Source organism: Carassius gibelio, chromosome A2, assembly GCF_023724105.1.
Source record: "Carassius gibelio isolate Cgi1373 ecotype wild population from Czech Republic chromosome A2, carGib1.2-hapl.c, whole genome shotgun sequence".
Classification (NCBI taxonomy): Eukaryota; Metazoa; Chordata; class Actinopteri; order Cypriniformes; family Cyprinidae; genus Carassius; species Carassius gibelio.
Genome location: NC_068372.1, coordinates 16,653,076 through 16,675,547, shown reverse-complemented (window position 1 = coordinate 16,675,547; position 22,472 = coordinate 16,653,076). Strand labels below are relative to the sequence as shown.

Genomic DNA, 22,472 nt, shown 5'->3' with positions numbered 1-22,472 from the left:
TGACATAATAAATCAAAAGTGTGAGTGAAAAAGTCAAAATGATGAATCTACAAACATAGGTGTATATGTACACACTATGTGTAAAACATGTTTAAGAAAAGAGCACCTTTCAACATTTGTATCCATATTTATGGGTTTTTGTTAAGAGCTGAGAATAGGATACATCAATTTTGCCTGTTTGTACAAGTTCATCATATCATATGAACCAGAAGACAGGTGCAGGTTAGCGTGGCTTGGCTGGGATGCCTGAGGGTTATTTCTACATGTTTTTAGATTTTGAAAGACACTTTCATGCTTGGATTACTGATCCTCTATGCTCTGTTCCTTCCTTTATATTTTTAGAATTTTGTTGCTTTTTTTTTTTGCTGCTGCTACATGAAGGTTGCAGGTACATTTTGTACATTCCTAATGAGCTAAGTATCCGTAACCATGACAGAACATGGTATTTTAAGATTTGCCATTCATTTTTAGAATTAATTTACAGCTCTAATCCATTTTCAGTCAAATACCCCATGATCCCTTCATTTCCACACATTATTAGCAGAATCCAGTGTACTCTGCTGCTATGGAAACTAGACTTTGTGTGTAGTGACCAAACAACTGCCCATCTGGATATCAACACAGTACTGTCTTCAGTTTAAACAAATCCCACATGTAATGTTTAGCCAAAAATCAATTAATATTTCAGTCATTTACTCATCTTTATCAGGTGAATGTCCTGCTTGTTTCCATACAATAACTAAGCAAGCGAGATTTTTTGTGAATAATGATTTAAATTTAAATTTCAGTTTGTTTATCACACATAGCTATTATATAACTTGGAATATAGCAAAATAATTGTCTGGACTACTTTTATGTTGACATTTTAAAGTTTGACAGCATAAGAGAGCAGCTCAGACATCCCGCTAAACATCTTATTTAGGGTTTCACAGAAGAAAGCCAGTCATATAGGTTTGCAATGACATGGAGTAAGCAAATGATGACAGAATTTTTATTTTAGGTGTCAGTTGTTCCTTTAAACAGCGGTGGGGCCTTAAGGAGCAGTCATCTGTGCTCAGATTCTAAATTTCATTTCTCTTGGGACACAAGAGTTGGCAACTCTCACTCAAAGAAGCTGATAGGGGTATCGAAGAACTCTAATCTCAAAAAATCATTAAAGCCACTTCTTTGGATTAGCACAGTAAGGGCCTGGATAAAGGAGTCTTTTGACATTTACAGACTTTCTGTGACTTCATCGGTCCTCTCTCTTCTCTCAGATGGAGCTGCAGTAAATGAAGGTTGGCCGATGCTTCTTTGCTGATTGGGACAGCAGCCCAGAGGAACGTGATGAGAGATGATGTCATTGTGAGTAAAACATGCAGGGTCTCTCGTTCAGGAAATATAAAAAAAGCCCCATATGGAGAAATAAGCCTCCTGTTTTTGTTTTCAACAAGCTTTTCAGTGAACCAGGTGTTACTGATCCAAGTAACACTGTGTAAAGGGAATAGTTGTCTTACATCTCTTCTCAAGGGTTTTTCCCTGGATTTGCCTTCCGTGGCTTTGCCAATATCTATTATTAAAGCTTATAAAGCCAAGTGTGAGTCTTTCTACAGTTGTTGATATGTGATATGGGGTGTGTTGCTCCCTAAAAGAGTTACACCCTTTCAAATTTTATGATACATCAGTGTATTAAGATGCAGCAGTTATTTTTAAATAAAACAGATTTTCATTAAATTTTTGGGTGAAAAAAAATCATGTTACCAAGTTAATTTCTGGAAAGTTCTTTATTAATCTGAATCTAATCAATTACTTTACTGCAAGTTTTATTGTAAGATATCTGTGTATAAAGATGTCAGGTCTCGTCATTCCAGTCTAACACTAGACACTAACCTCTCAAAATCTGCCGTGCCTCTTCGACACAAGATTCAGATCAGTCAACCTGTCAACACTGAGAGTATTTTGGAGCCAAGAAGAGCCTGAAAGGGTCACTGTCCCCTTGCTGTACCTTTCACCAGTGAGGACCCGGTCTAAAAACAGGACAGGAATGGCATGAACCAGGGACATAAAACAGCCCAGACCCCCTGCACTACTGCTGGTCTCAGTGGTGAACAGAGGAGCCCCACGTCCTCCTAAAAGCTCTTTAACACTGAGGAGATTTGGTAATAATAAAACTTTAAAAATCTCTTTCGCTCCTTGACTTGTCTCATATCACATATCTAAACAATGAGATAATGGCACCCTCAGTTTTCAGTCATACTGCATCTGAGAACAATAGATTTACCAATATGTGTGAAGATGAAAGATGACCATTTACTGTAAGAGGAGGGAGAGAAACATTTCAGCCTGTTTATCCACATCTGTACAAAAAAAACACTGTTGTCAGATAAGATAAAAAATATCAAAAATGAATAAAGTGCTAATACAGAACTCTTTAAAAAAATCATGACAAATTACATTTTTGAGTTTGAGAGGTTGGAGGTAAGCACACGGATCCTTTGAGTTTTAAATCAGATTTTCTTTTATCATTCTTTAGACATCTGATTTATGAATTATCACTATGACGCAATATCTATGAGAAAGAAAGACTACAGTGTTTGTTTTGGAAAGTAAGTAAGGACCATTGAAACCAAGTGAGCATGGGTTTAGCATCATTAATCCTTTTTAGTTCTTTTAAACCTCCTATAACAATCTAGTCATAATACTTTTGGTCTCGTTGTAATTATTTTCACACCACAGATGGTTTCATATAGAAATGTTTCATTTCTCTCTGATTTATTATGGATATTTGGGCTACAAGCCAGCTAACAGTAAGTTACGGTCAGTGCTAGCTATACCAAAGAAAATTTGTATCATAAATGGTCTTATAAAGTTATAGCAGTGCAATCTGTCGAATACTAAGAATTTTTTCTTTTTCTAGTTTAGTTTCACAGAAATCGGTTCTTCAGTTTAATGTCACTGTCTCACTGTCTCTTCAACAATTCTACTCTGCCCGAAGTCGTTTTACAAACGCAAACAGTTGCATATACCTCAGTTGAGTCATAATAAGAGTGGAGGGATCATAGATAATGCAGAAACTACAGTTATGATGAATAAAGAGCACAATGTATGGCAGAAACCTTTACTGCTCTTTTCTCCTGACTTGGCAGTCCTCAGTGAGCTAGCCGCAGTCTTTTTCCAATTACAGTAATCACTGCACAGTAGTAACAAAAATCCTGAATGGCTGGGGATGGTTTTGACAGAAGAGCTCAGGGCACATGGACTTCATGCATGGACTGTGGTGAGGAGAGATTACGGTAAATGTCCAACCTACCATTAGAACCTGTCTGGTTTTCAACTCAAAACGCAGACCTTACTCACTTGGCATATGCTTAATATGTCATTTTTGTCACACAATTTTTTCGTCAGCATTTGTGAGACCACTTTTGAAACCAGGTCAGTGCTACTACTTTATACTGTTAACTAAGGATCAGCGTTGTGCTGTCCATATAGGTATTTTTTACCCTGGTAAATAGCAAACAACGCTGCCCTTACATTGATCAATATGGCTTTGTAAAAGTATTTTACTTAATTACTTGGAAACTCACAATTGCATTTTAATACAATTAAAATGAATTGTCTTGATCTTAGATTCAATTGCACAAGTTAAAGTGTGAGGGTATTTATCTCCTATATATAATTTTATATATGCCTATTATATTTGTGTATATGTATATGTTTAAATATTTGTTAAAATGTGTTTATATTAAAATATAGAAAGATCTAACAAATGTTCTATCATCTATGTTTTGTGATGTTTTTTCCCATAACAACAATGACCCCTAGTGGTAGACATCTGACATGACTACTGAGGTCAAGGAGTAAACCTAATATTACTAAAAATTACCATATTACACAGGTATATTAAAAGTGTAGACTTAATAGGATTTGTGTGTGTGTATTGGAGTATGAAATTATATAATACGGTAGATTTTGACTTTTTTTCCTTAAGGACTTCATCAATTGCATGAAATGAACTGAAATTACCTTATTAGTGAGAATGAATGTCCATTAAATAAGGTATTACACTTAGACTATTGTCTTTGTTAGCACAGTGTGCAATGATTATGTGCGGTAAGAATAAATGATAAAGACTACATTTCCCAGAATGCTATTTGACAATTCACAGGAAGTAACAGTAAAAAATTGAGCTGGAAAGCTCTTTTATATTCTATTCTAAACTGAAATAGCAGGTTATGTTGCCTTACTTGTAGGCCATGTCTTTTTAACAGAATCAAAATAACAATAATAATACAATAATAATAATACAATTGTCATTAAACTTAAGAGATACTCAACTTATTGTTGCATTATATAATATACATCATATCTACAGAGAGCTAATAAAAATTTGTATATATAATACATTGTATAAACAGTATAAAACCTAAAAGATAACATCCAGTAGCTATTAATAGAGGACCATCTGTTTTTGGAGAGACATGTTAAAGGATGACTTTGATTTGCCAGTTCAGGTGAACTTTGTCCAACTTGGCACCACAATAGATAATACCCAAGGGCAGGATGAAATGATCCTAATACACTGTCTTCGTGAACCTTAGCTGATCATTATATTCAAATTATGAAATTGTCCTTATACCAAAAGATTAGCATTTTGATATTTTAATGAGAAGTATGGCTATTAACTATAAACCGGAGTATGCCAAGCTTTACAATGAAACCTACTGAAGGTCTTAATCATATTTGTTACGCATAAGACAAAACATGACACGACACAACGGTTTGAAAAACAAGAAATAAAAAACTATAATTTATTTTTTTGTTTGTTTTCTGCAGTTTTCATTAGTTCAATGTGGCAGTGAATAAACCAGCAATAAGAGGTTCTCCAGTAATTCACAAATCAAGAAACTAAAATCTGAGTTCAAGTAATGACCATTGAAAAGCAAAGGAAGGAATAAAACAACAATACCAAAACTATACGATTTGAAAATACAACAAAATATCCCACTAAGATCCAAGATTTAACTAAACGATTCTTCCATTTTTGGTCAAAGCCCTACTGATAGAGTTTTCAAGCATATTTAAGGATACGGATGAAGCACTGTCTACCCTGCTTCATTACATAAGACATAATATGGTGCAGTAGAACAGTAAACACACGTTCACTGACCTTTCTCGACACATATTTCTAGTTTTGGTCCCTAGAACAGGAATCACAACACAATTGCAAGACAAACACAACTAATCAGGATCATAGTAAAGAGGCATGACTGGGTGCTAAAAGGTGCTCAGGCAAAAGTTTAAAGAACAAAACATCTTGAAATACTCGTTTAAAGTTTGCATCTAAACAAATATGATGACTGTGTGGGGAAAAGGTTTTAAAAATACGGTTATCTATCATTTTGTTTTTCATATTGCTTTAAAAATATCACTGCCATGAATACATTCTCAGGCAACACACTGAACACTCTTACATTCACTTGTTTAAGAAATCTTTGTAGATTCAGTGGGGAAAATATTTATTTGATCCCCTGACGATTTTGTAAGTTTGAGGGCCACATTGAGGGGCAAATGGACCGAAATCTTGGAACGAGAACCTGCTTCCCCTTAGCCAGAACACTGAAGCTGGGTCATTCAGTATAACAAAAACCCGAAACATACCGCCAAGGCAACAAAGGAGTGGCTCAAGAAGAAGCACATTAAGGTCATGAAGTGGCCTCCAGACCTCAATCCTGTAGAAAATCTGTGGAGCGAGCTGACACTTTTAGTTGCCAAACAACAGCCAAGAAACCTTAAGGATTTAGATAGGATCTGTAAAGAGTAGTGGATCTACATCCCTCCTGAGTTGTGTGCACTATACCTCTACCTTAAAATAAACCTGCCATAAAAATGACAGACCCCTCACTTCTTTGTAAGTGGCCAAACTTACAAAATCAGCAGAGGATCAAATAAATATTTTCCCCACTGTACTGTACTGATGAAACAGTCAGCTCAGTCTGAACTAACAATGAACAATAGTGAGGATATAATGAACTCTCGAAGTCAGAAAAACATAGCTGTTGTGACAAATTTGTGCTTCATCATCCTTACAAAACCACAGGAATGTAAATGTCTTTCTTTCAAACCTGGAACATGATGAATTATAATTGATACGCCATTACTCTCCATTCAGAAAAACAAAGAACCATCTATTAAACAAGAAAATAAAATAAATCTATATCCTGATGGGACACCCAGTCCCATAACCAAAAGTTGGAGGATGTGACACAGGAAGTGATCACTATAGCAACCAGGACAGTGTCTAAACCAGTTAACACTACTGGGACTAAGTGCTACATTTCCACCATTAGTAAATTGTGATTTTATTCGAGGTTAAACAGGCATTACACATAGCTGTATATAATTTTACCTTCAATTAATGTTTAGAAGCTATATATATTTAAATTAATTTGGGGAATAAATTCACCACAGAATGTAGACACATTAATCACTGCTTCTGGACAGTCTGTAATGAGCTGCTATATGTGTTACCCAACAAACTCATCACACTAGTGGAACTCATTGTTTGGGGTCATTGAATAGTCAAAGAAAAAGAACAGCCTTTTATCAGATCCTAAGTTCATTGTGAATAAAACAGCCACACAGAAGCAAACAATTCCTTCAGAATAACAAAATGTGCCATACAGCTTCACAGTAACTTTCCATTACAGCAGTGTGTGTTTGTTTGTTATGGTAGAGGTTGAACATGAAAACTACAGACTAGAGTTTTGGCAAACAGTTTCTGTTCGACATAAACCAGGAATCGGCCACGGCTGGGAGAGATATCAGTAGCAGGGCAGCTATCAACAGTCGAAATGCATCTCTAGAGCCTCTTCAAAGCTCTGGTCCTCGTCGGTGCTGGACGTGAGGAAAGAGGCCATAGGGGAGCCCGCGGACAGGCCGAGAACTCCTGCAGCGTTCGTTCCAGCGTTTCTCACAGATATACTGGTGAGGTTGATGCCGAGAGTGAGTCTGGTTTGCTCCAGGGCTTTTTCGGGCACGGCGAAGGCCTCCAGCTTCTTCTCCCCGTTGGCCATGTATGAGTTCTGGCAGCCCCTGCAGATGCAGTCCAAGCAGGCCTTACGGTTGGAGTAGCAGGGGCATCTTTGGCCTCTGCAGGTAAGAACACTTGGATTCTGGGTGGCTCGTCCACACTTGCAGCCTTTTTTCTCTTGTGTCTTTTTGTACACGGCTTTATGGGGCTGTCCTGGTTGTCCTGCTAAAACGCTAGCTGACAGCAGCCTGTCCTTTGCCTTTCCCTTTGCCTTCGGGACAGCCACTTTAGACTTCGCCTGAACTTTCTTATTACCAAGGTCTGTGTTTATCTGGATATTTTTTGTTGAACCCAGCACAGCCTTATTAACCTTCAAAACGCCTCCGTTAGTGAGCACGACAGCAGGTGGGGAGGGCGCTTTCGGTTCAAATGCTGTATTAGGCGGCACTGTGGCTGCTACCGATGGCCCCTGGATGAGGCTGGTGATGGCCAGAGGTTGGAGACTCTCACTGTCGCTTTCAGAGCGAGAGCGCTTTCGGCTCAGGTGCACTTTTCTGTGGGCTGTGGCGAGGCAAGTCAGGCCCGTCTGAGGTTGCGGAGGGAGTGCTGGCGCGAGGGCGCCGCTGGTTTGGGACTGTAATGAGTTCTGACATGGCTCTGGTGTTGCTTTAGTCTGTCCGCATGATACATCCTTGCTCGTAATGTCAGATTTAAGGTCTTCCAGGACGCTTGTGCTCTCCGCATTGAGTTGCAACGATTCACTGCTTGTCTCTTGACTAACTTTGGACTTTGCGTTAACAGTGACAGCACCCATGTGTAGTGATGAGTCAGATTTCAGAGGTCCGTCAGCCCTGACAGGCTCAGGGGTCTCTAGTTCAGCTGGGATCTGCTCAGAGGGTTTATCCGAGTCAGTCAGGTTGACATCAGTAGAGCTTTGTGAAGAGTCAGTCTCTGTTTTGAGATGAGGAACATCCAAAGTGTCTCTGCCAGGACTGAGGTCTTCTTGTTCCTGACTCACCCCCAACACCTCCTCCAGTATCTTGTTGACCTCGGGGTAACCCTTGACCCCCGAGGCACTCTGCTCGGATGTGACGCACACTGAGATACACTCGCAGAGATTCCTGTAGCAGTCGATCAGAATCTGGAGCTGTTTATTCTCCTCAAACTGCTCATAGTCTTTACACCAGCTGCAGGATGGCTTTAAAAACATTTTCTGGCCTTTACAACCCTTGCAAACGTAGTGCTGGCAGGAGGAGTTTTTTGGAGCAACTGGGTCCTGAAGCAAATTCCCTATATAGAAAGCAAACAACACATTAAAGCAATTAAGCATAGCTAATTAACATCTTACTATATTTAGTTCTGAGTGCAACAGTCAAGTTCTGAAAGAAAAATTTAATCCTTTTAATTGTCTCCATAGAGAAAACTGATTTTTAACAATTAAATTATAAACCATTAAAGACTCACCTACTATAGAGGTGTGATATATCCACATTTTCTAAAAATGTAATACCATACTTATCCATCGTTTTTATTTAATCATTAAATCAACGCTTCATGAGATTGAAGTCCAATTTTCAAATACTTTTTCCTCCAAACCAAATGTTATGATTCCCCTTGCAGCTGTTTAGTTTGTTTCATAGCTCATAACTCGAATGAAGACTTGTCCAAAACATCGCGGGAAAAAATACTAGCAGGACCGAGGCTTCTGAAAAGTGGGCGGGCAATGTTGCAGCACACAGTAGCGGTCCCGAATGCTGATTTGTTGATACAGTTTTTGACCATATGACCCCGAAGCGGAGATTGTTTCGTTGCTGTGGTGTAGCAACTCAATAGTAAAATACAATTTAAATTTAAAAACTACTAATTCAGAAAATATTACGCTTAATAAAAGCCATGAGACACTCGAAACTGCGCTGTAGTGCAAACTTATGAATGATAATGCCGATACTTCAACTTCGCTGCGCGTGTTGCTTACCAATGCCAAATTTACTGCGAAAACATAGCACGGACTCTCATACATAAAGGCACTTACCACACACCAAGCAGGATAGGGAGTCTCTAAAGAAAGGCAAGACGTTAAACAACCCTCCGTATGTACCCGGGTCCATCGGGTCGCACTGCAGAAGAGAGCGGCACGCCGACACGTACAGCGCGGTGGCGTTCACCGGGTTCATCTCCGCGAGGTCCGTGTACAGCGGGACGAGAGAAGCTGATCGGCTACTCTGAGCCAGTCTTGATGGACGATAACTGTGAGAACACAATCAACCAGGCTTGAGCCAACGCCTCACACAAAGAGTGTAGTTTGACATGACTCGCAAGCAGATGAGCAGTTCTGAGTCGTCTGCTTGTTAACATGTCAAATCTTTGCTCAATATTTCGAAGATCCTCCAGAGACGGTCAGTCTGGAGAAAATAAGGTGCTGTAGGCGGTATAGCACCGACTAAAGTCTGCTTTCCATGCGTGTCAGATCCCAAAAGCCTCAACAGAAAGAGCGCTACACTTTGAAATAAAGCACACAGACAAGAAGGACTGGACAATAAACAGCATTTTACTGAGAGGCACAACAGGCCTCGAGCTGTACTGTCGGTGGCACGAGCTTCGCGAATGATCAGTCCACAAATACGAACTGGAAAAACAGTCTCAGTTGAGAAAAAAGTATAATCTTTGAAATATTCCAACACAGCGGCTGTTCATGAGGCTTAACAGAACAGATCACGGTTCGCTGTCCACTTGTTCGCTAGCTAGCTAATATTGCTGACTTTTCTTCGTCTTGCTGAATAAGAGCGCTTTTCTTTCTTTAACCGAGTGCGATAACCTTACGTTTGAGGGATATGTTTATGTAGCGTTCAACTGAGCTACAGCATATTTACATACATTAGCCTGTGCAAAGAGCCAGCTTCGTTCCTCTGTTAACTTTTGCATCCTGAGAGGAACAATACCAACAAAAGTAAAAGAGCTCGCGGAATTAAACACGGCCTGCAGTGATTACTGCCCTCTAGTGTCTGACTGTATTAACCACACGCTTGACAAAATGAACCTGAAACATTATCCCACGTCTTCTGGAAGTGTCACCTTGTTAAGAAAAAAAAACCTTTCATCTTTACCTTTTCCCTTAGAAAACAATATGTTACTACACTTTAAGCGCACTGACAAATATGTCATTATTTATTATTTTTTCTACAACTTTATTCAGTAATGTTTATGTATTTATGGAAACCCATAATAAAATGTGTGTTTTATTTATTTATTTTCTTAGCCATTTCTTGTCCCCTGTTATGATCTTATGTAAATGGAATCCTATAAATTGACTACTTTCTTAACTTGTTTATTATATCTGATGTCTTAGTTAAAGAAGAAAAAGGAAGGAAAAGAAGGAAATAAATTATAAATGTAAATAGAGAGGATAATGTTCATTCATTTTTACTTTTAAAACGAATCTAGCCTTACATTATTTTTTTCAAATGCATTCAGTATCTAGATTCATTAGGAGCTATGTTTAGTCCAAGGGTGTGAACAGCTCCAGTAGTTTTTTTTTTTCTTCAAAATCGTGTATTTTCACAACAACCGAGTAACTGATGGGAACTGTAGTTTATCATGGTTGACATTAGGTACGGACTACATCTATCAAGTTCGCCTAACCACACACATCTCTGCGGTGATTGGTTCACTCACTCACGCCCTCTTCAATAACCGGGTAGTGATTGGCTGTAAAAAGTACACACTCTTTGGTGATTGGCTGAAGACACCGACCTCTTTTCGACAGAATGTGCCCTCAGTGAAGGTGTGATGGCGACCTACGCGTTAATGCGAAGCAGCCTGGGACTGCTACATGGTCTGAAATGTTCTTTTAAAAGTGTAGGTCAGATTCCGCACGGCGCTGCCGCCGGGGCAGTTACACAGGCGAAAGGTTTTCAAAATGCAAGATGCTATTCGGTCAAGCATCTGTCTGTGCAGGAGAGGATCGAGAAGAAACGAAAGGCAGCGCTTATAGGAGGAGGACAGCTGAGGATAGCTGCACAGCACAAAAGGGTGAGTAATGAAAACTTATTGGAGAATGAATGCAGCTGACAGAAATGAAAGCACAACAGTCTGAAGAGCCATGAACTGCTGTGTGCAGGGTAAGCTGACAGCGCGCGAGAGACTGGAGCTCCTGCTGGACCCGGACTCGTTTGTGGAGTATGACATGTTTGTGGAGCATCGCTGCTCTGACTTTGGCATGGAGGCAGATCATAATAAGGTATGACACCCCAACCCCTTCCAGTCAAAGAATTTACGTAACACATCATCAGAAATATTTACATTTGCATGTCATGAGTTATGAAATAATAGCGTTAAATAAAATATATTTTTTTAGTTGAACAGTTTAAAAGATAAAAAGGTTTAAAAAAAAAAAAAAAAAAAAAGTAAATGGCTTAAGTGATTCTTAACCTGGGGCCCGGGGCCCACTAGGGGGCAAACTTGCAGTGGAGCCCAATAAGTAAAAAATTAAGTGTAATTGTATTCACATGATAATATTACACTAAAATTACAATGCTACCCAAAAACACATATATATTTGTGTGTGTGTGTGTGTGTGTATGTGGAAAATAGTTTATTGTTGTACATTACAGAAATACCAGAGGCACATATCAGCTTAGATATTTTTAGATATTTTAAGGGGTTTAAGTGTTAATAAATAGCTAACAATATACATTTTTTAAAAAGTATTTAAATGGTGCATGTTTAGTAATACAGCAAGGAGAAGGAAGGTTGGTAACAGCTCAAATATAGCATTATCATTACTAATGGCTTCATCAAGTTACTGTATTTTGTGTTTACACAAAACCATTTTTAACTAAAAACAGAAAGCTTATGCATTTTGGTCAGTCATTCAAACGACATTGGTGGTTTGGGGGCCTAAAAACTTAAAAACGGTGCAAGTTATTGAAAACAATACAGTCATGGTCTCTGTGTAAACTCCAAAAATACACATTTGAGAACATGGTGATGTCATGCTCATGCATATTAGGTGTTTGAATACATGAAGATTGTGTATGTGCACAAGTATTTAGAGTTTATTTATTTGTATTTTTGAAAAAAAGTAACTACTGGCTTGGCATGCATAATGCAGCCTTTTTTAGTAATCTTCATGGATCCATGTGGACTTGTTTTATCAACATAGACATCGTTATGCAAAACGCTAAGGAAAAACTTTCCATTTTTACAACATCATTGTTGTATACATATACCCACAGTTACATTTTTATCTCTAACAACACATTTTAGATGTTAGCATAACCTATTTATTAGTATTTGTAACAAATGTAAATGAGGGACACTAATCACATGTCTTTTTCATGCATCTGTGTGTTCAGTACCCAGGAGACAGCGTGGTGACCGGACAGGGAAGGATCAATGGCAGACTGGTGTATGTTTTCAGCCAGGTATGATACTAGCTTTCGAATATCGGTGTTTGCAGTTACAAAATATCTTATTTATTACTATCTCACTTCTGCTCTCATGAGTGAAATGCTCTTCTGTCCTCAGGACTTCACGGTGTTTGGAGGCAGTTTATCAGGAGCTCACGCTCAGAAGATCTGCAAGGTGAGGTTGGTTGCCGAGCGTCGTCGGACCTGGCTACAGTGGTTTTGTTTAAACACGGGCGTAAGGCTGTCAAACGGTGAGATCTCACACAAAACCTCTGCAACTGAATCTCTAGATCATGGACCAGGCAATGATGATGGGAGCTCCAGTAATCGGGCTCAATGACTCCGGCGGAGCCCGCATTCAGGAAGGCGTCGAGTCCCTCGCAGGATATGCCGACATTTTCTTGGTGAGCTGAAAGCTTTAACACAGCTGTACATTTGAGTTATGCGCTACCGAACCCAAGTCTTTCACCAGGACTGCATTTATTTGATCAGAAGTAATTCAACTATGTTTTAAAATTCAATTTACTTCTGTGATGCAAAAGCTGAAAACAGTAGTGCTGCATATAGAATATATTTTTGTTAAAGATAATCGATTCTTTGAATGTAAAATTCAAAGAAAAATGTTTAGTGTATATATACTGCAGGACTAAGAGAGGAGAATGTTCTGTGTTCTTCAGCGGAACGTGATGGCCTCAGGTGTAGTTCCTCAGATCTCTCTCATCATGGGCCCGTGTGCAGGTGGTGCTGTGTACTCGCCTGCTCTCACAGACTTCACTTTCATGGTCAAGGTGAGAATATAGACGCATATTAAATGAATTGCAGGTTTCTTGATCCCTGATGGCACACTCGTGTTTCATGAAGTGGCCTGTGCTTGCAGGACACCTCCTATCTTTTTATCACAGGCCCCGATGTGGTAAAGTCTGTAACGAATGAGGACGTTACCCAGGAGGAGCTGGGTGGAGCGAAAACCCACACCACAGTGTCAGGTAGGTCGTTTTATTAAGCCTGTGCTTCCATCTGAACGTGTTTTGTGACCGTGTTTGGCATTTTGTTTTCTTTCAGGTGTTGCTCATCGGGCTTTTGAGAATGACGTTGATGCCCTTCTGAACTTGCGAGACTTTTTCAACTTTCTCCCACTGAGCAACAAAGACCCATCTCCGGTCACCGAGTGCCATGATCCTCAGTGAGAAACTGTTGTTGCATAACTTTTTTTTTTTTTTCTTTTTTTTTATATCAGTCAAATTATCTTGGTCTTTAATTATCAGTGTCTTCAGTCACATGCAATCTTCTATTATCATGTCAATTTATGTTCCTCAGTGACCGGCCGGTTCCTGGTTTGGACACTGTCGTTCCTTTTGAAAGCACTAAAGCCTATGACATGCTGGACATTGTTCACAGTGTATGTACATCTTTTGTGATCTGAAATGATTCAGACAGTCAGGTCAAATTTCATCACACAGTTCTTCTGGTTGTATTCTCACTCTTTCAGATAGTAGATGAGAGAGAATTCTTTGAGATTATGCCCAACTACGCCAAAAATATTGTGGTGGGATTTGCCAGGATGAATGGACGGACTGTAGGCATAGTGGGAAACCAGCCTAAAGTGGCATCTGGTTGGTGATTTCTATTCTATTCTATTATTACCTATCAAAAGTTCGAGATCAGTGAGTGGTAGTGTTGTTTTAATTAGCTTTATTCACCAAAGGATCAAAAGTGGCAAAGACTTATGTTTTCATACAAATTTTTTAAAATAAATGTTCTTTTGAGCTTTTTGTCGAAACATCCTGAAAAGAAAAAAAGAATCAGTTTCTTCCAAAATTAACTTAATAATAAACCGTTTTTAACGTTGATGATAATAAGACGTGTTTGCGAATCAGCATATTGGAATTATTTCTGAAGACTGGAGAAATGGCTACTGAAAATTCAGATTTGCCATCACAGGATGACATTTTACAATGTTAAAATAGAAAAAAGTTACATTGTAATAATTATTTCACAATGTTAGTGTTTTTACTGTGTATATAAAATAAATTTAGCCTTGGTGGGAATAAGATACTTAAAAAAAAAAAAAAAAGAAACATTGTACTTTATAGAAAAAAAAATGTATGATTTGTCTTGTGTTTTTAGGCTGTTTGGACATAAATTCATCTGTTAAAGGGGCTCGCTTTGTTCGTTTCTGTGACGCCTTCAACATTCCCATCATCACATTTGTGGACGTGCCTGGATTCCTGCCAGGTGTCTAGAAACTTTCATTATCCGAACCTTAACTTTGCAGTTTTTTCTATTCTATAAATTAATTCTATCCTGAATTACCAGCGTGTTTCCCTTTATAAATCAGACACTGACAGAACGTTCTGTTTCCACAGGCACAGCTCAGGAGTACGGAGGCATCATCAGACACGGAGCCAAACTGCTCTATGCTTTTGCAGAGGCCACCGTTCCGAAAATCACTGTCATCACCCGGAAGGTAGGAGGCAGAATTGTGTGTGTGTGTGTGTGTGTGTGTTTTTGTGACACATCAGGACACAACTTTGTATAATGACATGGGTATGAGACAGGTATTACAAGGAGAGGGTGATTTATGAGGACATAACCCATGTCCCAATTTTTCAAAATGCTTATAAATCATACAGAATGATTTTTTTTGAGAAAGTAAAAATGCACAAAGTTTCCTGTGAGGGTTAGGGTTGGTGTAGGGTCATAGAATATGCAGTTTCTAAAGTATAAAACCATTACGCGTATGGGATGTGCCCACTTTTCACAAAAACAAACGTGTGTGTGTGTGTGTACTAACTGTCTCGTGTGCTGAATATGGCATGTTCTGTCTCCAGGCTTATGGAGGTGCTTATGATGTGATGAGTTCCAAACATCTGAGAGGAGACGTCAACTACGCCTGGCCATCTGCTGAGGTCGCTGTGATGGGTGCAAAGGTAAACCTGAAGACATGGCTAATGCACTAATGCATAATAAATGTGTACTGTGAGTGAATTCTGGGGCTTTCTAAGGCATTTATGAGCTTTTAAGCCAAACCCCTCCATTGAGCTGCATTTCAATCTCAGGATATCTTTTGGCCTAAATAAATAGATCAAATTTGGTCCTATCTCATATAGAAAACTGTGTTCCAGCAGTCTGTAATAAGAGTTAAGAAATTCTTGTAACCTGAAGACTGTAAGTAGCAGACAGAATTGAGTGTTCACAGATCTCTGCTGTTCTACACTTACACTGCAGCCATGATCACTATGCTGCTGTCCGTTTCATTTCTACGCAGGAGGCTCACGCTTTGAGTTGAGTAACAGGTGCTGCGGACTGACTGTGGATGGCATAGATCATATCTCACGTTGACTGTTTCAAATACACACTATAAATGTTTCTGCTGGGTGTCCATTAGTGACACTAAAGCAACAATGACGCTCACTGATTTTCCACTGTATTTGAAAGAAGCATCCTATGCTCACCAAGGCTGCATTTAGTTAATAAAATGATAAAATGTAATTCATTTTAATTCCAAAACAGCTTAACAATGAACTGCCCAACATTACAGTTTTTTAATTGAATATTTTTTATATATATTCTTGTGATGACAAAGCTGATTACTCCAGTCTTGAGTGTCGCATGATCTTTCAGAAATCATTTTGTGCATATATTTGTGCTGCTTAATAATTTTGTGGACACCTGGATTTTTTTCAGATTTCTTTGAAATAACATTTAAAACAAATCCCCTAACAAAACTCAACTAAAAACAAAAACTGATACACTACAGGTAGCGTTGACAACAGAGGAATAAATTACATTACGAAAAATCTATTTTCAAAGTTTTTAAATTGTAATATTTCAAAATATTACTGTTTTTAAACATTATTTCGTAGCTGTTGTCAGAGGCTCTTTTTAAAAACAACTAAATCTTTTCACACCATATATATATATATATATATATATATATATATATATATATATATATATATATAAAAAAAAAAAATTTTTTTTTTCATAGTTTGGTTGGTCCTGCAACTTATCAAAATTAATTTGACATGAACCAAGAGAAAACATTACCGTTTACTGCCGCCAGAGGGCGCTCTATGCTGCTCAGTGCCTCTGTAGTCTACATTGAGCAACATAGAGCGCCCTCTCGTGGCTGTAGACGGTAATGTTTTCTCTTGGGTCTTGGGTCTAAATAAATGCAATTTATAGTCCGGTGTGACTTATGTTTTTTTTCCTCGTCATGACGTATTTTTGGACTGATGCGACTTCTACTCAGGTGCGACTTATAGTCCGAAAAATACGGGTATAACTACATTTCGTCTAGGATATGCATTTCTTTGGCTTTTATTGTTAGTGAAATGTATTAAAAATAAAAATCCAGTAATCACAATTACTGGACAATTCAATGGAAATTGAATGGTCCGAAAGTGTGAAACCCTAAAAAAATTTTCTTAAATGTGCTACATAGTAATATATAATTACATTTTTTTTAAAGGGTGCTGTACAAATCATCTTCAGAGGAAAGGAGAATCAAGCCGAGGCTGAAGCTGAATATGTGGAGAAGTTTGCCAATCCCTTCCCCGCTGCTGTCCGAGGTGCATCACCAGACACACAACACATTCATTCATGCGCTCGCCTCTGCTGCTGTTTGTGTATTATCGCTAAATATTAATGAATGTATTTCACAGGCTTTGTGGATGACATCATTCAGCCCTCGACCACACGCATGAGGATCTGTAGAGACCTGGAGGTGCTCGCCAGCAAGAAGCAGACCAACCCCTGGAAAAAACACGCAAACATTCCCTTGTAAATCTCTTCTCAACACTCATTTTCTAGCGTTTTACAGCGGTATCCGTGGTTAGATTGAAGACAACAATATCATGTTTTTCCACATGGTTCATTGTGCCTTATCTTCTCTCATATGCATTATCCTATTATTTAAGCATTCTCAAATCAATAAACACTCCCACGATTCATGATTACAGATTTAATTGTTTTTTCTGAAAAAGTGAGTTTTCCACAAGTTCACTGAAGAAAAGGTTTAGAACAGTTTTCCATTAAAAGGGAAAGTGGTACGTCGTTTCTAGGTTGTACAAAAGAAAATCATTTTATATTGAAAATGTACAATTTACAGGTACGCTAGCAAAACTAACCGGGGCTCAAGGTGGGGGAATGAGGATATCCTGTTGTTGACAGGATAACGTTTCACTTCTTGATAGCACAGGATGATAAAGCACTTAAACGGAGGCAATACTTGAACGGGCCACACTCAACACTTGGCACACACAGCAGCCCCGGACCAGAGCAACTGATGGAAACCCTGCCGTATAGACATTTGACACAAATAAACCTCACCTCATTAAAACTACATCTACTGGAAAGAAAATACTGACCATTCAAATGCTTCTGCAAGCCAAAATACACAGCACATGTAATGGAATGCCCCATCAGGACAACTGTCACAGAGATTTTTGGCTTTCTGACAATATTAACAACATTTTTAACACTGACCAAATGTTTCTAATCTTCCTTTAAACTTCCTTCCATAATTATGTCTACTTAGTGTTTTTTTTATGTAAAATTAGACTGATTGACGTTTGACCAACATGTACAACTGCTTGTTTTGGTAGGAAGAATCCATTCATTGACCTGATAGTAAAAGTGACTTCATAATCGAACTGTACAGGGCATATACATAGTAGGATGGATAAACACAAATATGTACATCTTGAACATAGAGGACCGTATGTTCTTACATGAGAAATTTGTACCACAATGTAAATTCCATCCAGTGCGATTCAAATGAGCTGACAAAGAACTTGAACAACAGAAGAAGAAAAAACCATCACATCCCTGTATGTGACATGACTGGATAATCTCTGGCTGAATAAAAGCTCCTCTGATGTGGCATCTGATAAAAGAGGATGGTCGAGGGTTTGCTCCAGAATCTCAGAACCTGGACACCAGTGCTTGTCTCTTCAGGCCTTTGATCGCTTCAAATGCTCCTTTTCCATCTGCTGTGGCCCCTCAGAACATGGGCATAGTGAAACCCTTGGAAAAAATGACAGGATTATTTGTTGATAATTAGGTTCGCATAATTTGGGGGAAAAATCTAATTGTTATTTAAGACACTGATATTTTTTTTTAACCTCCAGGTTTAATGTGCTTTTTTGAACCACTGCAACATTTTGCAATTTCTTTTGTGACTACAATGTAATAGTAATATTAATAATAATTCCCAAATTAAAACTATTAAATATAACTGTAAAAATAGTAATATACTTCATAATTAGTGTTATAATAATAGTACAGCTGTAAAATTGAAATCCAAATTTATGGTGTGCTAATTTCCTGGCTTTTAAATGTTAAACTTAAAGGGCTTTTATTTGGCAGACAAATTGGACCTTAAAGCTTTTCTTTTTTCAACGACCGAGTTACAAACAAAAGCCAAACTCATAACGCTTGACGTGGAGCAGCATTTACTGCAAACGAGACACTGAAAACACTGGATCATGAGCTCTTCTGTGAAAAAAACAGTGCCGCGATTCACTCTAAAATGTGCACTGCATATATTTACTGAAACTGCAGCCTTTGCAGTTTGATAATCACAAGTCATATCATGAATTTGGATTTATTTTGAAATAATCATGCACACTGCAGATTTCACAGCCTGCATCTTGGAAAAATTGCTGGCAAAACAGCCACTATTTTTGGACTCAGCACCCCAAAATTAATAAGAAAAAAGTATTAGATTTTTTTTCTTCAGCAAATATGATGCAGGGCAGTGTTCAGTACATTAATGAATGAGTCAAAGCCTTACCGACTCATCCTCAATCATGGCTGCAGAGTCAAAGAAGTCCGGTCTCAGCTCTGCTCTCTCCCGTCTGTTCCTGGATGGAGGCTGCAGAGGAGATGAGATCATGGGATTTGGAATTTCTTTCTATATATAATCACGTATGTACTCTGACATGCTTTTATTTGCTAGCATCGTCTGATTACCAGATCAATGACCATGGTGTCCTCAAATTCCTCACTCATGTCTTCCAGCTGACCTCGCGATGACATCATGACGTCCTCAAATATGGGCTCTGCGTCGTCCTCCATGAGACCACGTCTAGATTAGAGACATTAAAGTAACATTAACTACTGCACGTTCCTCGTGTGAAACACCCCACATGTCTTTCTCCACATACACAGTCTGCCGTACTCCTCCGCTACGGGCCTTCATGTAGTTCACGGCTGTGCGTTCTTTCCTGTTCACCTCCTCCATCTTCTGCTGGCCAAGCCAGGACATCTGCATCTGAGGACTGGCCGAGAGGAAAAGCACTTTACACTACACTCATAATAGTTGACGTTATACAACCAGTGTTGTTCACAAACGTTTGGGTATGTAGTAGGGCTGCACGATATTGGGGAAAAAATGACATTGCGATATTTTATTTTTATGCGATATATATTGCGATATGAAATCTAATCAAATTTTTTCTTACAAACAAAAATGGGGTGATCACACTTACATTCTAATTTTAAATGATTTAAACATCGACACCATTGTGTCAAGTGATTAATATGCGCGAGCGAGGGAGAGCAAGACAGCGCTCATGTTGTTTGAAGACAGTGAGCGTGCGGCCGGGGCTCTCTCTCTCTCTCGCGTGCTCTCTTTATCTCTCTCTCGCGCTCTCTCTATCTCTCTCTCGTGCTCTCTCTATCTCTCGCGTGCTCTCTCTCTCTCTTGGCCCTGTCAAAACTTTCCCTCTATGATGGTTAAGCTGTGCAATTAATCCGCGAATCACATTCGTCAAGGGCCGGGGAGCAGCTGGCCCGACCGTACAGTTAATGAATAACAGATCAACTACGACAGCCTACATCGCACATCCTGTGATGTGACTATCGTGGATTCGTACATCGCGATATCGATGCTTAAATGACACATCCTGCATCCCTTACTTACTTATGAACATAGTCGGATTCGGAGCCGGGCTCAGAGTTCTGCTCAGAGAGGTGCTCAGCAGCTTGCCGAGGGTTTTCTCGGAGCACGGTGGAGGTGAGCTGGGGTGTTTGCAGGGCTCCGGGGGTCTGTAGGGTGTCATTCCTCATCATCCAAGCGCCCTCCACACTCTCCTCTGCAGAACCACGACACCACACACAAAACAGCCCATGACTGCTTACTTTTAGGCATCTCGATCACCTGAACCACATCAGTAAGATTACATCTACTGGCATCCTCACCCTCGATGCGTTTCTTGTGTAGTGGTGGACGGCCCTTCTTGCTCCGTACGGACGCAGCTTTGCTGCTGCTGCTGCCGCTGGTGATGGACATGCGATCTTCATCTCCACCCGTCAGCAGAGAGTTCCTGTAGGAGATGAGCGGCAGCCAGATGTCTTCCCGCCTCTCCATCATCTGCTCAGTCATGAACTTCTCCAGATATGAGTGCCTGAGAGAGCCATCATTTTTTTCTTCATCATTTATATACATGAATGCAATCTTTCTGCTCATGTTCTCAGAGGTTCCATCCAATGAAAAGACATTTCGCTCATCATAATAAGATGTTTTACAGTCAGTCAAAGTCTCTTTTTACAAAGTCAAAGCTCAAGAAAATGAGCGTTAAACCAAACTTTGGTAATTAACCAAATTAACATTAAACAAAGTGCTTTTCAGACTAACTTACACTGTTTTCTTGTCTTGGCGAAGAAGCTTGGAGGAAAATTCACAGAGGACCTCCAGGAAGGCCAGATTTGGAGGGGGATACTCTGGTCCTTTAGGATTCTGATACTTGAAGGCGAACTCAATGCCATCTCTGAAAACAACAGAATTATTTGTGATCAGTAAAATTAAGAAGAGGTCCAGTGCTTGAGGAGTAATAATCAAAATCTGAAAGAGAAGGTACTTGTGCAGTGTGGCCACAGCCTCTCTGGTCTTGATCTGGTCCAAGCCAAAGGTGAGGGCAAAGCGACGGGCCAATTCCTTAATGCCGCTCACATGAGATGACGTCCTGTCCAAGTTAGGCCCCTGATCCAGGATGAGCTCATTAAAGAGCTGAAGAACAGAACAGAAAAAATAGCAGGGTATAATCAAGATCTGAAATAATAATGCAGATATCATGTGAACCTTATGCTAGAATATCCCTCGAAATGAAGGCTGTCAACCTCACCTGCTGTAAGCTCAGGATGAGCGTCTTGGCACACAGTATCTTGTCCGTCTGTCTGGTCTTACTTAGAGTCTCCTTGATGATGTCTCCATAATCGTTGTAGTACTACACACGGTTTACAACAGTCTGATAAATATGTAAGAACTACCCTAGAATGTGTGTTGTAGATAGCAGTAAATTATACAACGCATGTCCACTGGCACAGAGTGAGCGAGATGATGTTTGGGTGAGGGACTGACATGGGGCAGAACAAGCAGCGAGAGCATAAAAAGCTAAGAAACGTTCAACTTTATGCATATAAGAGTTAAAGTAATCATTATGAGGTTACGGTTATGAGGCACTGATGTTTGCCAGAAGCAGCTTCAGTTCATTTAAGTGCTGAAATCACATCGTCTGTTTTCAAATGAAGATTAAACTCATTGCTTTCATGACAGTGGGCATGTCAGGTAAGATGATAACTGCTTATCTTACCTTCATGTAGTGTTTGAAGATGTCTGCAGCGGCTGGCATGTCTACTATATCGTAAATGATGAGCTTGCTGAAGGCAGCTAGGAGGTTTCTCCTCTTGTGTAAGGCCTCAATCTTGTTAGCTTCATCCTCCTCATCACCCTCTGGTAGCGAACGTGAAAACACTTGAATTTCCACTTCCAAACATTATTTACACATATAATTTGTTTTTTATTTCAAATGTCATTAATATTGACTGTAGGCCCACCCATGCTCTGATTCTCGTCATCCTGGTCTATAAACACATGGTCTAGGATGAAGTTGAGCAGCTCGTTCTGCAAGGTGCTATCTGGGTTGAAGACCAGAGGCTGCAGACCCTCTCTGGAGCCTGTGGTGAGCTGGTGACTGAAGATCATCAGCAGGTCACACAGCAGCATGAACGCCTGGAGGAAGTGTTAGCATGAATGACTACTGCACAGA

The 22,472-nt window shown here is 39.4% G+C and overlaps 3 protein-coding genes across 6 annotated transcripts in view; 1 reads left to right on the top strand and 2 right to left on the bottom strand.

The window, feature by feature from the left end:
• Positions 1-4,757: 4,757 nt before the first annotated feature.
• LOC128028931 (E3 ubiquitin-protein ligase MSL2-like) lies at positions 4,758-9,975 on the bottom strand. Of its 3 annotated transcripts, none has more exons than XM_052616296.1 (2): positions 9,042-9,975; positions 4,758-8,299 (listed from the first exon to the last, which is right to left on the bottom strand). In XM_052616296.1, exons 1-2 carry the CDS (start codon positions 9,181-9,183, stop codon positions 6,819-6,821), a joined length of 1,623 nt encoding a protein of 540 aa, XP_052472256.1. In that variant the 5' UTR covers positions 9,184-9,975; the 3' UTR covers positions 4,758-6,818. The 3 variants fall into 3 exon arrangements, with proteins under 3 accessions (XP_052472256.1, XP_052472272.1, XP_052472263.1); XM_052616312.1 differs by having other exon boundaries at positions 9,884-9,952; XM_052616303.1 differs by lacking the exon at positions 9,042-9,975 and adding an exon at positions 8,474-8,986.
• A 777-nt stretch (positions 9,976-10,752) lies between these two features.
• On the top strand, positions 10,753-17,375 carry LOC128028927 (propionyl-CoA carboxylase beta chain, mitochondrial). Its single transcript, XM_052616280.1, has 15 exons — positions 10,753-11,038; positions 11,127-11,246; positions 12,364-12,432; positions 12,536-12,592; positions 12,708-12,821; positions 13,095-13,205; positions 13,295-13,403; positions 13,480-13,600; positions 13,735-13,816; positions 13,907-14,030; positions 14,545-14,652; positions 14,784-14,884; positions 15,249-15,347; positions 16,892-16,991; positions 17,085-17,375. Exons 1-15 carry the CDS (start codon positions 10,796-10,798, stop codon positions 17,204-17,206), a joined length of 1,680 nt encoding a protein of 559 aa, XP_052472240.1. The 5' UTR covers positions 10,753-10,795; the 3' UTR covers positions 17,207-17,375.
• LOC128028918 (cohesin subunit SA-1) overlaps positions 17,369-22,472 on the bottom strand; it is a 37,035-nt gene continuing 31,931 nt past the window's right edge. The window contains exons 24-34 of one of the 2 annotated variants that reach the window (XM_052616258.1): positions 22,261-22,435; positions 22,017-22,156; positions 21,549-21,650; positions 21,285-21,433; positions 21,066-21,194; positions 20,626-20,831; positions 20,348-20,519; positions 19,590-19,703; positions 19,396-19,510; positions 19,217-19,297; positions 17,369-18,447 (exon numbers count right to left, since the gene is read on the bottom strand). In XM_052616258.1, the coding sequence (XP_052472218.1) occupies positions 18,424-18,447; positions 19,217-19,297; positions 19,396-19,510; positions 19,590-19,703; positions 20,348-20,519; positions 20,626-20,831; positions 21,066-21,194; positions 21,285-21,433; positions 21,549-21,650; positions 22,017-22,156; positions 22,261-22,435 (1,407 nt within the window). In that variant the 3' untranslated portion in view covers positions 17,369-18,423. Of the gene's footprint in view, positions 18,448-19,216; positions 19,298-19,395; positions 19,511-19,589; positions 19,704-20,347; positions 20,558-20,625; positions 20,832-21,065; positions 21,195-21,284; positions 21,434-21,548; positions 21,651-22,016; positions 22,157-22,260; positions 22,436-22,472 lie in introns of those variants that run through there. The other variant, XM_052616267.1, reaches the window with a different exon arrangement.